We start from the raw sequence: 18,247 nt of genomic DNA, 5'->3' as shown, positions 1-18,247 counted from the left end.
CCATCCCTTATCTTAACCTCATTATAATTTAACATAGCCCAAGCTAACCACAGAGTCTATTATCTCTCAGCCTTGAATTCTGTCTCGAACTCAGCATAACCGGCCATAACTCTTCATCTTTATGTCACATCAGAGCTCAAAAATGTGCCATAGAGAAAGAGCAGATGACCTCTGGCCTAAGAAGAGGCCCTATTCAGTAATCTATTCTTTAACACAAAATCATATCAAATACAATTTCCTCCAGCGTTATAATTGCCTCAAAGCAATAACCTAAGCTATGCAGGTTCCGATTAGCGTTTCTATGTTTTGATTCATCTGTTCGCTGTATGTGTCTCTTTGTACTTTATTTCTTTAGGATACATGTGTTTCTGAAAACCTTAAGCTTTTCTTTTGCATATTACCTAGCTTATATAAAGGTCACTATCCGAGCGGTTCTATTATATAATATTTCCTAAGACTGCCGTAATTAACACCTTAGCTTTTGAGTAAGGTAACTCAAAACATGGGTTCTTCTTCACTATCCACAATACCATTATATATCAAATTAGCCAGCTCTCCCTGGATCCTATGTGATCTAACCTTCCAGTCTACCATGCTTGGCTTTTGTCAAAAGCCTTGCTGGTCCATTTTGACAACGTCCACCCCTCCCGGCCTCATTAATCTTATTGGATACTTCTTCAAAAAACGAATAGATTTGTGTGACACGATTTCCCATGCCTCAAAGCCGCGATGACTACCCCTAATCAGTCCCTGCCTGATAGATCCTGCACCTCAGAATTTCCTCCAGTAACTTAACCACCATTGAAGTCAGACTCACTGGCCTGTAGTTCCATACACACAAAGGCACAGGAGCAGAATTAGGCCATTTGGCCCATCGAGTCTGCTCTGCCATTCGGTTGTGGTTGATGCATTTTTCCCTCTCAAACCCATTCTTCTGCCTTATCCCTGTAACCTTTGATACCCTTACTTATCACAAATCTGTCAATCTCTTCTTTAAAAATACCCAATGACTTGGCCTCCATCTCCGTCTCCAGCAATGAATTCCACAGATTCACCACCTTCTGACGAAATAAATTCCTCCTCATCTTCACCCTAAGCGGCGGACGGATTGCATCTTAACAGGTGGGGGACCAGGGAGATACGGGACCTGAATTTGTGGCTGAGGAACTGGTGAAAGGGGCAGGGATTTAGATTCTTAGATCACAGGGATCTGTTTTGTTGGAGTAAGGGGGGACTGTACAAAAGGGACTGATTGCATCTTAACAGGTAGAGAACCAGCATTCTGGCAGGCTTTAAACTGAATAAGGGGGGTGGGGTGTCAAATGAGATAGTCGAGGATGGAGTTAAAGGGAAAGAGAGTAAAGGGATAATTAATGACCCCAGAATTAACGGGAAAAGAAGCTCACAAATGGATGGAGAGTATGGCCAAGTGTAATAGGGGTCGATGTGAAAGGTGAGAAGCGTAAGAAATTAAAAGTATTGTATATGAATGCACGAAGTATAAGAAGTAAAGTAGATGAGTTTGAGGTTCAGTTAGAGGTTGCTAGATATGACATTGTGGGGATTACATTCTCTCAGCATATGACAGTCCCGCCATCCCGGGAATTAACCTTGTAAACCTACGCTGCACTCCCTCAATAGCAAGAATGTCTTTCCTCAAATTAGGGGACCAAAACTGCACACAATATAGTAAAGGGCCTGTCCCACTTTCACGAGGTAATTCACAAATTCTCCTGAATTTTCCCCTTGATCAAACTCGCAGAATGTTCGTAATGAGTCCGTAGTAGTTCGTAGATATATCATAGCGGCTCATTATGCTAGCTGTAGGTACTCGTGGCATCAGGTAAGTCGGGACGTATTTTCCAGCCCGATAAAAAATGTCCACGAGTAAAAAAAAATGGTCGGGATGAAAGAAAATGCAATTTTTTACTCGTAAGGAGGGAATCTAAATAGTCGTGGGAATTCATACACATACTCGTAGGAGTCTGTAGGACTTCGTGAACATAGGCATGGAAGGTCGTAGGAGTTCGTAGATTACCACAATCTTGAATTTTTTTTAGGTCCTTTAAACTCGGCAGAGGTTTTGAATTAAGTCATGAAAGTGGGACAGGCCCTTAAGGAAACTTACCAAGATTGATTCAGTAGCAGCACCACCTCAACTTATGACACCTGTTACAGAAAAGCACAAGGGACCCATTCACATGGGTGCACGACCACTTGGTGTCACATACCACCCTGACTTAGAGATATACTGTCACATGGAGAAATGCATATGCTTGTTGTTAGCAATAAAACCCCATCCATATGGCACACTCAGGACTTCGGTGGTGACAGTCTGGCAGATTTTCCACATGATTAGATGTTATTGTTAAAACCTCAACACACTTAACTCACTTTCTTAAAAAAATGTTTTGACAGTATATTATTTTCAGTGAATCAAATAAGTTTAAAATGGGCATGCGAACCAGGATTCTGCATAGAAGAAAGAGACTCAAGTTCATTCCTGATGTCTGTGTGGAGTTTGCAAGTGCGCCCTATAGATTTTGCACACTTGCGCTGTGGGTCCCCCGTTTTTTGCCCCATATCCCAAAGACATGAAGGTTGGTATGTTAACTGACCACTGTAAACTGTCTCTAGCATGTTGGTGACTGGTAAAACTATAAGTTGATGAGAACATGGGCGGAATAAAATGGAATTAATATATGGTTAGTGTTGCATTTGTCAGAATATTCTGTCTCTCTGTATCTGTCCCTAACTTCATGCACTTCAAGATTTTCTGTCAGGATTTGATGCTGTTATTTTCTGTTCCAGCTGAAAGTGCAGAAGGAGAGAGAACTGCAGATGGTGGAAGCCCAAAACAGCATAGGCGGCAGTCCTGTAAGCCAATGAATTACATGCAAGATGGCCAGGAATAGATATGCATCTAATTCAACCAATAAACTTGTATCTATACAGAATATATTTTCACATTATTGCAAAAATCATATTATTTGGCCTTATGTGATCTTTGTAAATTTAATGTTTAAGAAAGAACTGCAGATGCTGGAAAAATAGGTAGACAAAAATGCTGGAGAACCTCCGCGGGTGAGGCAGCATCTATGGAGCGAAGGAAATAGGCGACGTTTTGGGTCGAGACCCTTCTAAAACATTGTAAATTTAATGTTGCTTAACTTTCTTTAATTGCTAAATAGATTATGCAAATTATCCTTCCATTTCTACGGACAGGTTGGGGGAGTGGGCAGATGCATGGCAGATGAAGTTTAATGCGGATACATTTAGGTTATCCACTTTGGTAGCAAAAACAGGAAGGCAGATTACTATCTAAATGGCGTCAAGTTGGGAAAAGGGAAAGTACAACGGGATCTGGGGGTCCTTGTACATCAGTCTATGAAAGTAAGCATGCATGTACAGCAGGCAGTGAAGAAAGCGAATGGCATGTTGGCCTTTATAACAAGAGGAATCGAATATAGGAGCAAAGAGGTCCTTCTGCAGTTGTACAGAGCCCTAGTGAGACCACACCTGAAGTATTGTGTGCAGTTTTGGCCCCCTAATTTGAGGAAGGACATTCTTGTTATTGAAGGAGTGCAGCATAGGTTCACAATGTTAATTCCCGGGTTGTTGGGACTGTCATATGCTGAGAGAATGGAGCATCTGGGCTTGTACACTCTGGAGTTTAGAAGGATGAGAGGAGATCTCATTGAAACATACAAGATTGTTAAAGGCTAGAGGCAGGAAACATGTTCCCGATGTTGGGGGAGTCTAGAACCAGGGGCCACAGATTAAGAATAAGGAGTAAGCCATTTAGAACGGAGACGAGGAAACACTTTTTCTCACAGAGAGTGGTGAGTGTGGAATTCTCTGCCTCAGAGGGTAGCAGAGGCAGGTTCTCTGGAAGCTTTCAAGAGAGAGCTAGATAGGGCTCTTAAAAATAGCGGAGTCAGGGGATAAGGGGAGAAGGCAGGAACGGGGTACTGATTGGGGATAATCAGCCATGATCACATTGAATGGGGGTGCTGGCTCGAAGAGCTGAATGGCCTATTCCTGCACCTATAGTCATTTATATATAACCAAGGTTGAATGGATTTTTCCCTGGAGTATCTAGCAAAGTAATGGTGTGTGATTTTCTAGCAATGTTTCTAAGAGATGGTTCCATTACCTCTCCAGCACTCCCCATTCATTTTCAATTCCCATTGTTTACAATTCTTCTTTCCGTTTACTCATAGGCTTGTGTTGACGGTTGTTGGGTGTTCAGTCCACTGTGCAGCAGCGGAATACATTATTTGAAATTAGTTTATAATCATCCTTAACGATTATTGCTCTTTTCAAACACTCCTTTAAAATAGACCGTTTTTATTAAGTTTTGTTCTGTTCTGTTCTCCCTCTGGTACAATGTCACTTCATTTGACAAGTCACTTAAGAACCTTGGCACATGTTACAATGCACATTGTAAATGGGAATTTAATAATACATTAACAATAACCTCAGAATTGTACCATTTGCTGTTACTAAGGTCGGCATTGAGTAATATACCCATATCAGGAATATACAATGCACTACAAGGCTGTCATGTACATTGGCAAATATTACAGCCATTTTGCGTACAAGGCCAAATATCATCTCTCTGCAGCAGAACCTGTGCAATGGTTCATTTTATCTATATTTCAAATGTGTTTGCTCCCCTCCAAAATGGGAAAGCCTCAAAGAAATAGCTCAATGCAGGCAACTGAGCCAATTAAGAATGACAACAATGCTGGAAGCATTCAGCAAGTACATGCAGTGCCGTGACTGATATGCTGGCAATGTGGAGTGGGCTTTCTTTGTCTATAAAGCGCATAAAGTTCTCTTAACGATCAGTTTAATTGGGACACCAAAATGCAAAGTACCAGCACCGCCACAATGGGAAAAATGGGCTTTTTATAAACTGCAATTACAATAATTTAACAAATCAGTTCTTCCTCCAAAGTGAGAGCATTATCAGTCCCACAAATAATCTTTCCACTCTGTGTACAGCCCTGTATAATACTAATTCCTAGTTGGATTGTTAGCCATTTTCTCTAAGGATCATGATAGATGTGCTTTGTAACTTTCCAACTGTCCCGTATTAGTCCAGCACCCGGGCCAACTCATCATTTACCCATCCACGGCCGAGTTGGTCAACGAATTGCTGTCGGGAATTTGTCTCGTATTTTGACCTTTTGACCCTTATTTGGGAGTGAGAAAGTTGTATCAATTGGCCACTTCAGCCAAGGGAAATAAATATGAGTTAACTTGAGTGAGATTGACACTCTATACCCAATACATCAGCTGCTTACTGCTGGTACAGGGACAGTGAAGAACGGTGGTGGTATTGAATTTGGGCTTAGTGCATTGGAACTGATCTTTCAGGAGCACTGATAAGATATGTGATTGATTTACAGATTCTTTTGGAGGCGAACAGGTACCTGATCCGGGTTCAAGAAGTGGCTCAGATGAGCAGCCCTGATGAAAAGATTTGTACAACCTTCAGGTATGGGGTTCCAAACTTTATTCTATTCCCTCATCATACAATAGTCCAACCAAGATGGTTTGAGGTCAGCATTGGTCTTAGAATTGCATGATTTCTCCTGCATTAATGCTTCCCTGTTGGTGCTATTGAGATTGGCCTAGTTTGTTGGATGTTAAATATTCCACCGCATTATTTAAGACTGAGAAATATATCATGGTGTTGAGGCAATATTTATCCAAACAATCACGACTCAAAAATTATTTGTGCACAAATTGGTTGTCAGCTTTCATTGCAGTGATTCTTCTTAAGCGTGGAATAATCCAAGCTTGAGAAAAGTTTATATAAAAGCTTGCATTTATGCTTTAGAAATTAACTGAATGAAAAAGGCAGTGAGAATATGCTTGGATAAAAATAGTTGTAAAATATCTTGCAATTCCAGACCTTGCTGATTGGGGTCAATCCTGAGAGCATGGGATATAACACACACCCATAAAACATTTGTCTGATTGTGAATGTTACAAGATTGTCTGTGCATGATGTTACAAAGGTTTGGTTTATTTCCCCAGGATTTACGAGTGCATTAGTGACCTGAGTCTCTTCCTTTTCAATGATGTTCTTCTTTTCGCTTCAAGAACAGTTTCTCATCTGCCCTTTGAACAAAATGTAAAGTCATCGCTCCAGTTTTTGGCATCCGTGGCGCTCTCCAGACTTCTTATTGAAGACATTCCAGATTCCAAATGTACAGCAATTTGTATATTTCCTTATCTAAGGTTATGCTTTCCTCTCATGGGACAAACATTTCACTCGATTGAGTCTTCATATCACAGCAAGGGCGAGTTGCTGTCCAATCTCACTCATTTTCTTATTGCTCCCATTGTTTCTCTTGGCTACTCTGATAGAACCAGGCACTCCTTTAACTGTTAGCACATATTTTCAATTGTTTGTTTATTCAAGTGTTGAAATATCCAGAATTATAAATACTCAGCTGTAAGTTTGCAGATGACACCACATAGGTGGTTTGTAAACAGTGAAGATAATTACAGTAGGATCTTGTTGAGCTAGGTAAGTGGAATGGCAAATAAGAATTTTATTCAGATATAAGTGCAAGGAGTGGCCTTTTGCAAAGTCCAACCAGTTTAAGATTTTCAGTGAAAAGTAGGGCCTTGAGGAGTGTTGTATTACAGAGATACCAAGTACACAGTGCCCTGTGAGGGACATCACATCACAAGTAGACAGTGGTGAAGACATTTAGCACGGCCTTCAGCAGTTAGGGCATTAAATGTAGAGGTTGGAATATTATGCTTCACTCGTACAAGATGTTCATGAGGCCACATTTGGATTATTGCATTCAGTTTTTATATTCCCACTGTAGGAAAGATGCCATTACGCTGGAAAGAAAAATAATTAAGAATGCTGTGAGAATACTGCCAGAATGAGGGAGAAAGTAACAGTGGTTTGGCAGGCTAGAACTTTATTCCTTGGAGTTTAGGAGATTGAGGAATATAAAATCATGGGGCCTAGACATGGTGAATGCACAATCATTTTCCCAGGTTGCAGAATTAACAACTATAGAGTATAGTTTTAGGGTGAGAGGGAAAAGATTTAAAAGGATACAAAGGTGCACCCTTTTCACACAGTATGTATATGGAATAAATTGCCCAAGGATGTGGTTAAAGCAGGTACAATAATATTTTGAAAGACATGTTATATGGATATGTGACGGATAGGATCATTTTATAACCATATAACATATAACAATTACAGCACGGAAACAGGCCATCTCGACCCTTCTAGTCCGTGTTGAACACATAATCTCCCCTAGTCCCATATACCTGCGCTCAGACCATAACCCTCCATTCCCTTCCCATCCATATAACTATCCAATTTATTTTTAAATGATAAAAACGAACCTGCCTCCACCACCTTCACTGGAAGCTCATTCCACGCAGCTACCACTCTCTGAGTAAAGAAGTTCCCCTTCATGTTACCCCTAAACTTCAGTCCCTTAATTCTCAAGTCATGTCCCCTTGTTTGAATCTTCCCTACTCTCAGTGGGAAAAGCTTTTCCACGTCAACTCCGTCTATCCCTCTCATCATTTAAAAAACCTCTATCAAGTCCCCCCTTAACCTTCTGCACTCCAAAGAATAAAGCCCTAACTTGTTCAACCTTTCTCTGTAACTTAGTTGCTGAAACCCAGGCAACATTCTAGTAAATCTCCTCTGTACTCTCTCTATTTTGTTGACATCCTTCCTATAATTAGGCGACCAAAATTGTACACCATACTCCAAAATTGGCCTCACCAATGCCTTGTACAATTTTAACATTACATCCCAACTTCTATACTCAATGCTCTGATTTATAAAGGCCAGCACACCAAAAGCTTTCTTTACCACCCTATCTACATGAGATTCCACTTTCAGGGAACTGTGCAGTTATTCCCAGATCTCTCTGTTCACCCACATTCTTCAATTCCCTACCATTTACCATGTACGTCCTATTTTGATTTGTCCTGCCAAGATGTAGCACCTCACACTTATCAGCATTAAACTCCATCTGCCATCTTTCAGCCCACTCTTCCAACTGGCATAAATCTCTCTGTAGACTTTGAAACTCTACTTCATTACCCGCAACCCCACCTATCTTAGTATCATCTGCATACTTACTAATCCAATTTACCACACCATCATCCAGATCATTGATGTACATGACAAACAACAGTGGACCCAACACAGATCCCTGTGGCACCCCACTCGTCACTGGCCTCCAACCTGACAAACAACCATCCACCATTACTCTCTGGCATCTCCCATTCAGCCACTGTTGAATCCATCTTGCTACTCCACCATTAATACCCAATCATTGAACCTTCTTAACCAACCTTCCATGAGGAACCTTGTCAAAGGCCTTACTGAAGTCCATATACACAACACCCACTGCTTTACCCTCATCAATTTCCCGAGTAACATCTTCAAAAAATTCAAGAAGATTAGTTAAACATGACCTTCCAGGCACAAATCCATGTTGACTGTTCCTAATCAGACCCTGTTTATCCAGATGCTTATATATATTATCTCTAAGTATTCTTTACATTAATTTGCCCACCACTGACGTCAAACTAACAGGTCTATAATTGCTAGGTTTACTCTTAGACCCCTTTTTAAACAATGGAACAACATGCGCAGTACGCCAATCCTCCGGCACTATTCCCGTTTCTAATGACATTTGAAATATTTCTGCCATAGCCCCTGCTATTTCTACACTAACTTCCCTCAATGTCCTAGGGAATATCCTGTCCGGACCTGGAGACTTATCCACTTTTATATTTCTCAAAAGTGTCAGTACTTCCTCTTCTTTGATCCTCATAGTTTCCATAGCTACTCTACTTGTTTCCCTTACCTCACATAATTCAATATCCTTCTCCTTGGTGAATACCGAAGAAAAGAAACTGTTCAATATCTCCCCCATCTCTTTTGGCTCTGCAGATAGTTGTCCACTCTGACTCTCTAATGGACCAATTTTATCCCTCGTTATCCTTTTGCTATTAATATAGCGGTAGAAACCCTTCGGATTTACTTTTACCTTACTTGCCAAAGCAACCTCATATCTTCTTTTAGCTTTTCTAATTTCTTTCTTAAGATTCTTTTTACATTCTTTATACTCCTCAAGCACCTCATTTAGTCCATGCTGCCTATAATTATTGTAGATCTCCCTCTTTTTCCGAACCAAGTGTCCAATTTCCCTTGAAAACCATGGCTCTTTACAATTTTTATGATTTCCTTTCAACCGAACAGGGACATAAAGATTCTGTATTCTTAAAATTTCACCTTTAAATGTACTCCATTTCTCTTCCACATCTTTCCCATAAAACAAACTGTCCCAATTTACTCCTTTTAAATCCTTTCGCATCTCCTCAAAGTTAGCCTTTCTCCAATCAAAAATCTCAACCCTAGGTCCAGTTTGTCCCTCTCCATAATTATATTGAAACTAATGGTATTGTGATCACTGGACCCGAACTGTTCCCCAACGCATACCTCTGCCACCTGACCCATCTCATTTCCTAACAGGAGGTCCAGTACCGCCCCTTCTCTAGTAGGTACTTCTATGTATTGTTGCAAAAAACTATCCTGCACACATTTTACAAACTCCAACCCATCCAGCCCATTTACAGAATGTGTTTCCCAGTCTATGTGTGGAAAATTGAAATCTCCCACAATCACTACCTTGTGCTTACTACTAATATCTGCAATCTCCTTACATATTTGCTCTTCCAATTCTCGCTCCCCATTTGGCGGTCTATAATACACCCCTATAAGTGTTGCTACCCCTTTCCCATTTCTCAGTTCCACCCAAATAGCCTCCCTAGACGAGCCCTCTAATCTATCCTGCCAAAGCACTGCTGTAATATCTTCCCTGATAAGCAATGCAACACCTCCACCTCTTGCCCCACCTCTTTTAGAGGATATAGGTCAAACAGACCGACGCAACTAGTGTAGATGGGCATCTTGATTGGCAAACATGACTTGATTGGCCTGAACTCAGACCACCTTACGGTAAATTATATGTAATTTATGTAATTGGCAAGCATACAAAAAACCCCCATCACTTTCCCAACACATCCCCAGCACAAGACCTTCTTACTGCAATCTGAGTAAGACAGAGACATGACTTCCATTCTATAGATTAAATCAGATAGCAGCAGAATTGAGAGAGGCACATCAAACATAGAGGTTGCAAGCTTAGCATGAAGCTGTCCTGCTTAGGTCCTTCAGCCCACTGAGTCCACACCGACCAGCAATCCCTGCACATTAACACTATCCGACACATACGAGGGATAATTTACACTTCTGCCAAGCAAATTAACCTACAAACCTGTACATTCTTTGGAATGAGGGAGGAAACCGAAGATCTTGGAGAAAACCCACGTGGTCACGGGAAGAATGTACAAACACTGTACAGACAACACCCGCAGTCAGGATTGAACCCAGCTGTAACTCTACTGCTGCACCACCGTGCAGCCATGTTAAGCGTCTACCTGAAAGTAGCTTTTCATCCAATGCCTTTGCAAATCAGGACCCAAGTGTTAAGGGGGGGGGGACTTGATAGAGGTCTTTAAAATTATGAGAGGGATAGACAGAGTTGACGTGGATAAGCTTTTCCCCACTGAGAGTAGGGAAGATTCAAACAAGGGGACATGACTTGAGAATTAAGGGACAGAAGTTTAGGGGTAACATGAAGGGGAACTTCTTTACTCAGAGAGTGGTGGCTGTGTGGAATGAGCTTCCAGTGAAGGTGGTGGAGGCAGGTTCATTTTTATCATTTAAAAATAAATTGGATAGTTACATGGACGGGAAAGGAATGGAGGGTTATGGTCTGAGCGCAGGTATATGGGACTAGGGGAGAATACGTGTTCGGCACGGACTAGAAGGGTCGAGATGGCCTGTTTCCGTGCTGTAATTGTTATATGGTTATAAGCGATACCTTTAAATATTGTCAAATTGAACTCCGGATGAGCACACTGTTTCAACCACAAAATAGGACAAACATTTTATATTACATGTTTTCAAAGCTTGTTTTGGGGCATAAAAATATTTTTCTTGGGTTTCAGATATTCAAAACGCATTCGTACTGCAAGGGCCAAAACGGCAATGGATTTGTGCAACAGAGACAGTGGAAGACAAAGTCACTTGGCTGTCTATATTAGAAAGTGCCATTTGTGCTGCAGTTGAGGAAACCTGATCTCCCAGGCAGCTCGTTATTACCACTAAAAGCTTTCAGCACAATACCCACCAAGGGCCTTCTCACTATTCAAGTTTTCCAATTTTATATTTTGATTATTTGCAACATATTTAATTGAAAAATAAATACAATTTTAATTCATGCTGATTCCCTTATTGGCATGCCATTTGTGTTTGATCATGCTGAGCATCTGGCATTTTTCTTAAGCTGCTACATAAAAATAAGCCTTGTATTTCACATTCTTGGTACATTGTGCAATTTTATTCAAAACGAGGCACATCACCAGTTAAAATCACTGCTTCTGTCAAAAGAGCCATTGTCTAAGAATTAGGGAGCAATATTATTTTATACCATGGAATACTCAGAAAATAAAATTAGACTGCAGTAGAGATCTTTGCAATGAGCAAAATAATTCTGTTGATAACATCTTCCAACATTATAAACAACTTAGAGAATAGTTTGATTAGAGCAACAGCGTGTATTTTTGCAGTGATTTAAAATGAATGAGAAATGCATTGCCCATGTTTTGCTGGAAAATGCTAAAAACCCAGATCAAAAATAGTAATACAGCACGTTATTCTGCTCTTTAAAAGAGCCAGGTGTTTTGTATCTCAGACAGCATAAAAGACCTTGATTTAATGTCTATCCCCCAAAGACATTTGAACTAACCAATATTACAGTGATGTTTGCACAAATACTGGAACTGTAGACAAGCCCCAGCATCATAGTATCCTTGCTGATACTGCTAACTTTACAGTCACTTTTTTGGGGGTTTCTGCATTAACTAAAACAGAACAGGAAGGGCAAGCTCAGTTTTCTTTGTTTGCAACTTTTGATGACGTTTTTCCTGACTGCAATGCACCAGTTGCATTTTGTCAGTTCATACATCTTTAGTTGCAGTTTGGCTCAAAAGCAATGCTCAGGATTCTTCTTTTCTTTAACTTACCGGGTAATACTTCGTTCTCTGTTATACATTTTTGGTTGTGGACATTATTTACAAACCCAGTTTATTGATGAACTGAAATTGTTCTCAGCTGGGTAGTGTGAACCACCTTCAATTGAAATAGTTGTGTGCAGGTTTCCCAAGGTACTGTCGGATAGAGTTCTGGGATTTTGAGGTAGTGGTAATGAAGGAACAGCAATACACATCTAAGTTAGGGTGTTTACCAATTGACCTTTGCAGGATGGCATCACTGCTTTATATTACGGAGAGGAATTGATGACAGATTCTGTCCTAGGCTTCCTCAATTGTCAGAGTGAGGCCCAGCTCAAATTGGAGGAACAGCACCTCATATTTCACTTGGGTAACTTACACCCCAGCGGTATGAACATCGACTTCTTTAACTTCAAGTTCCCCTTGCTTTCCTTCTCTCTACATTCCCTCCCCCTTCCCAGTTCTCTCACCAGTCTTACTGTCTCGGACTACATTGTATCTCTGTACCACCCACTCCCCTGACATCAGTCTGAAGAAGTCTCGATTCGAAACGTCACCCATTCCTTCTCTCCAGAGATACTGCTTGTCCCGCTGAGTTACTCCAGCATTGTGTCTACCATTCGATGACAGAAGATGAATTAGCCATGTGATGTGCTCCAGGCTTTAAACAATAGGTTTCACAGGTCCCTTGTATATTTTTCTTTAAAGTAAATTCCACAAAAAAAAAATCATTATCTGCTTTTACAGGTCTCATCCATCAATATCATAGTTGCAGATATTAGCAATTCTCTGTGAGGACTGAACTCAAGAAAACAGTGAACCAACCAACGGTGAATGGAGCAAGTTGTCAAGATAAAATATTGTGCTGTTTTATTTGTGTAAAAATCACAGTTGCTACTTTGCTCTGCCAAGATACATCCATGCAGTTGAATACCCAAGATCCCAGAGCCAAAATAAGCAATTAAATAGATTTGCTGTTAGTCAGCAATTTAATGTAAATTTACATACAAGATCAAAAATGTGTATCATACAATTTACATCATACTCCTTATACAGTACATTGACCTGAATAGCAAGGTGACTCTCATTGGGTGAAAATGGAAGGCCTCCCCCTCTTCTCCCCATCTGTCCAAACATCCCTCTCTGTTAAACTACAAAGCCGTAAAGGTAAGGCTTGAAGTTAGAGAAACCAAAAATATTCCCAAACGGAAACTTGTTTTCTTTAAAAAAGTACACAGATAAGAAACTGCAAATCACACTAACCCTTAGAATACTGAACAATGAAGTCAAACAATTATAAAATGTTGTTCCTTGCATAATAATTTAAAGAAAAATTCTCTAGTTTTGTACAATCTTCAATTAGTTTGAGTATTAAATGTGAAGAGGATTATCTTTAGCTGTGTCAGGGAGGTGGACAGCATCTATCAGTACTCAGAATGTGATGTGGGTGAAATGAAAAGGTAATGAGCAGAGGTTGCTCAACAGCATGCAGACAGAGGTGGTGTTGAGTAATCGCACAACTGCAGATTAATAACATACACACACACACACACACACACTTAAGTTGTCTTTCGTAAGTCATAATGTATCCCCACAAACCCCCTTACTAGAAAAACTTCACACACTGTCACTTCCAGTGAGTGCAGAGGCTGGGGAAAGAGTATAGATTCACCTGCTTAATTCACTATCCAAACAAATGGCGCACAGATTTAGCTCTGTGTAATATTTTACTCAAACTCAAGATGCCATATGCATACAACTGCACCTAGCATCCCTCCCAAATCCAACCCCGTTTGTGGTTTATGCTACAATAATTTCCCCTGTGAATGTTTACAACAGAACTACTGGGATACGGCCACAGAGCAACTTTATTAGCGAGTCCAGTGCACTCAGTATTAAAAAAGCCAGCACCCAAGCTTCTTGACATGCTCAAACCAACTGATTGCTTTAGTGTAAATACACCGGCTGGTGGTCCTCAACAATTCAATGGCTTCAATTTATATTAAAAAATCTTAGTGGTGGTCTCTACATTTTCACCCCAACTCCAAGCATATATTATCTTTTACACCCTCCAATTAAAAAGTGGTTTTGAACCATAACTAGCAATACATGAATACACTTATACTTCAGTAGTGCAAAATATTTCATTACATATCTTCAACCAAGCCTCACAACACCACCAAGCTTGTTCCAATTGATTAGGGATACTCTTCTTAGTGTTTCTGCTGCAGTAATGCAATGCAAAAAAGTTTTGAATATTCAAACACAAAAAGGGCCAAGTCCTTTTTACTCAAGCTGCACAAACACAGGCCTCACCCAAACAGAAAGCTATGCAAGTTAAGGAGTAGGGAGAAGCATTTTGAGACACCCCTTTGAACACTGATACGGGAAATACGGCCACTCTTAGCAGAGCTCTTCCATTCCATGTCTCACAATTCTACCAAATATTTCCCAAGACTATAAAACACTTGACATTGGCTTACTGAACACAGTGCTTCAAATGTTGAAGCAAACTGGCAGCAATCCTCCTTCAATGACAATGATTCGAGGATTCAACAGGAACTACTCTGGCCTGCTCATCTTATTTAAGAATTGTCTTATTGGCAAGTAATTTCTCTTGTCTAAATTGAGGACAGATTTGAAGGGAAGGGAATCAGGGAGAAGATGAAATTATTTGCTGTTCTGTATAATCAAAACTATTGTAATTGCCTCTATTCCATTCCTCTCCCCCCCCCCCCACCACCCCACCTTGACCAGAATATTTACCAGCTTCACAGCTCCCTGATTTTATTTCTCCCTTTTTTTAAACAAATGGCACCACATGACAAGTGAGCAGTTCTATGAAGTTAACCATGGAAACTATCACTGCATAATAGACCCACAAAGCTGAGCAGTTAAGCTGCCTGCAGGGAGTAGTCAGGATCCAGTGGCACATCTGCACCAACACGATCTTTAGTTTCACCCACGTGGCCAGGAAGCTCCTGCCCTACAAGTGCGAAAATGGCCGAAGTTGCTCCAGCTGCACCTCAAGCGAGATCCTTTCCTCAAGTACATCCTGCAACGATCAGTCAGCGGAGAGATAAGAGGAAACAAAGAGCCTTGGTTAATAGTTATTTCTCAGTGTATGCAGTTTCATTTCAGTTCATGTCACACTGTGGTCTTTCTACCTGCTGCAGCAATGTAACAATGGCCTGCCTTTGCCTTCCAACTCACAATCCAAGGGATTGGTACAGGATTATTATTGTCATGTGTACCAGGGCACAGTGAACAGCTTTGTTTTGCATGCTATCCAAACAGTTCAGATATACAATACATAAATACAAGTCAAAATCAAGAACAATAGATAGAGCAAAGGGAAAGATGCAGAGGAAATAATATAATTCTCAGCATTGTTATGCTTCAGTTCCATAGACAAAGTGCAACGTCAACAATAGGTTAGAGGTGAATCAGACAGTATCCTAGCTTATGAAAGAATAACAGCAGAGAATAAGCTGTTCCCGAATCTGGTGGCGCGCACTTTAAAGCTTCTGTCCCTTTTGTTGGACGAGAACAGGGAGGAGGAGGAATGACCGGGGTGGGGCAAGTATTTGATTATGCTGCTTTTCAGGGGCATGAGATGTAGATGAGTCAATGGTGGGAAGTCTGGTCTGTGAGTTGGACTGGACTACATCGACACCTCTGCAATTTCTTGCGCTTGGACAGAGCTGTTCACAAATCAAATTTTGATGTAACCCACAGTATGCTTTCTATGATACATATGTAGAAGTTTGTACGAGTCAATGGAGTCTCAGTCTCCTAAGAATGTAGAAGCATTGGTGTACCTTCTTGGCTATTGCATCAATGTGGTTGGTCCACAACAGGTTGTTGGTAATATTGACGTCAAGATACTTGCAGCTCTCAACCATTTCCACTTTGGCACCATTGATGCTGACTGGAGCATGTACTCCACTTAGATAAAGCTCACATTCTGGGACCATCAACATTGTGCATTAAAATGTAAACTAATTTTATCTATATGAAAACCATATACATGCTGATCAGACAGCCCCCAGATTTCTCCATATTACCAAGACATTTATACAAGGAAGTACATAATAAATTGGCAAACTATTGGCTACTCCTGCAGTCTTTGTTAAATGAATGCTTTAGTTATTGAACTCTTTAAAGTTTGCCCAATTGTTTGGATGAGCCCCCTTGTTAAAGATGGCCCTGCTGGCATCTAGTATTACCTAATACTTTGAAATGTGCTGCTCAGGAAATCAAATCTGCAAGTATCAATGCTTTCAATTTTCACTGCCGTTACTTCCATTCTCTCACCTTCAGCTGTTGTTGTAATTCACTGTTGAGTCTGGCTAGCACTGTGTTAGTTTCTTTATTTCTTCTGATCGAAGCTTGAATGGACTTTTTATCTTTTCCAATTGACCTAAAATGAAATAAGATGTTAGTGTGCCCATCCATTTTGGTTTAAAGCAGCTTATTTCTGTTACTCTTATTATGAGTAAGGATAGTAACTGACCCACAGACTGGCAATGAGTAGTGCCATAATGTGGCACAAGTGGTTTGGAACCACATAGCCACTTGCAGCTCCATTATGGCATTGCTCTTGCAAATAGACATCCAGTTAACTACCATTCCGTATCCGACATCTCTGTCCTGGGTCTCCTCCATGGCCAGAGCGAGCAACACTGGAAATTGGAGGATCAGCACCTCATATTCCGCTTGGGGAGTCTGCATCCTGGGGGCATGAACATTGAATTCTCCCAATTTTGTTAGTCCTTGCTGTCGCCTCCCATCCCTCAGCCCTCGGGCTCCGCCTCCTCCTTTTTCCTTTCTTCTCCCCACCCCCCATCAGTCTGAAGAAGGGTTTTGGCCCAAAATGTTGCCCATTTCCTTCGCTTCATAGATGCTACTGCACCCGCTGAGTTTCTCCAGCATTTTTGTGTACCTTTGATCTTCCAGCATCTGCAGTTCCTTCTTTAACACAACATCCAGTTAACTACCATGGGTCTAATTTTCTTGGTGCATACATAAGTGCGTGAACATATCAACAGCAAAGATGACCAGGTACAACAAAATAACCATGCATTGAATCCAAAGTAATGACCCTATTTGGCATCAACAGCATATTCTTATACAGCAGGATCTAATATGGTGCACACTCAGTGTATCAGCCGCAGAGAAATTGCAATCTCATTGCAAAAGGGAATTAAAGAGAATCCAATCCACCTTGAAACCGAAGAGTGCGAGACTAAAACGGCATTGATGCTGGGTTTTGGGGTAGGCTCCTCTGCATCGCCCCGAAGCTCTTCTTCAGATTGCAGTCTTCGCCGAATGGGTTTTGGAGGAGGAACAAGACACGTTGTACTTTTTACCTGTAATTTGGAAAATGCAGGATTAATTCAAAATTCCAGGTTAACATTTTCTACTGAATTACAATTGCAGTTCAATTTGGATAAGAAGCACATCGTAAATTTGATTTTTCTCTATCCGCCCTCACCAATTGAACCAAGAGCGCTTTGTTGAAGATGTCTTCCAATCTTTTTACACCACCCCAAAAAAGTTTTACGATATGAAAATATGGGGACCCAGATTTTCAATAACCAAACTCGGCTTCTCACGTCCGAACTTGTACTGTCTCATTCGATGTGCCAATTTATCCTGTATTTTGGTCCAGCAAAACCTTGATCAACCACTTTATTTACCCCCAATCATATCCATAACCAGCATCTGCAGTTCCTTCCTACACATTTTGTTTACTCCACTGCAAAATCCCCTCAAGGAATGTCTACTTTGAAGAAGTTCACCTCCTCTCTCCAACGAGAGTTCCCTTTGTCCTGTTTTCACACCCGACATCAGTCTGAAGAAGGGTCTCGACCCGAAATGTCACCCATTCCTTCTCCCCAGAGATGCTGAGTTACTCCAGCATTTTGTGTCTATCCACGGTTTAAACCAGCATCTGCAGTTGCTTCGTATCCATAATCATCGGACTGGTCTCAGATCTCCACATCGTTTTAACTCTGGCTGTTATGTACACCTGTAATTATCACAATCAACCATACTTAGAGTAACCTAAGTTTTGGTATTTACCCCT

The 18,247-nt window shown here is 40.8% G+C and overlaps 2 protein-coding genes across 8 annotated transcripts in view; one reads left to right on the top strand and one right to left on the bottom strand.

Annotated features, from left to right (window-relative positions):
- Positions 1-11,751, top strand: part of LOC129699230 (epithelial cell-transforming sequence 2 oncogene-like) — a 55,855-nt gene extending 44,104 nt beyond the window's left edge. Inside the window, exons 18-21 of the mRNA XM_055638847.1 lie at positions 2,812-2,877; positions 5,418-5,506; positions 6,052-6,224; positions 11,092-11,751. Of these exons, the coding sequence (XP_055494822.1) occupies positions 2,812-2,877; positions 5,418-5,506; positions 6,052-6,224; positions 11,092-11,222 (459 nt within the window). The 3' untranslated portion in view covers positions 11,223-11,751. The remainder of the gene's footprint in view (positions 1-2,811; positions 2,878-5,417; positions 5,507-6,051; positions 6,225-11,091) is intronic.
- Positions 11,663-18,247, bottom strand: part of reps1 (RALBP1 associated Eps domain containing 1) — a 40,324-nt gene continuing 33,739 nt past the window's right edge. For all 7 annotated transcript variants that reach the window (XM_055639186.1, XM_055639187.1, XM_055639184.1 and 4 more), the window contains 3 exons: positions 17,383-17,528; positions 16,474-16,579; positions 11,663-15,211 (listed from right to left, as the gene is read on the bottom strand). In XM_055639186.1, the coding sequence (XP_055495161.1) occupies positions 15,143-15,211; positions 16,474-16,579; positions 17,383-17,528 (321 nt within the window). In that variant the 3' untranslated portion in view covers positions 11,663-15,142. The remainder of the gene's footprint in view (positions 15,212-16,473; positions 16,580-17,382; positions 17,529-18,247) is intronic.

This window comes from Leucoraja erinacea, chromosome 8 (assembly GCF_028641065.1).
Source record: "Leucoraja erinacea ecotype New England chromosome 8, Leri_hhj_1, whole genome shotgun sequence".
NCBI lineage: Eukaryota > Metazoa > Chordata > Chondrichthyes > Rajiformes > Rajidae > Leucoraja > Leucoraja erinaceus.
This window is presented reverse-complemented; position numbering and strand designations above follow the sequence as displayed.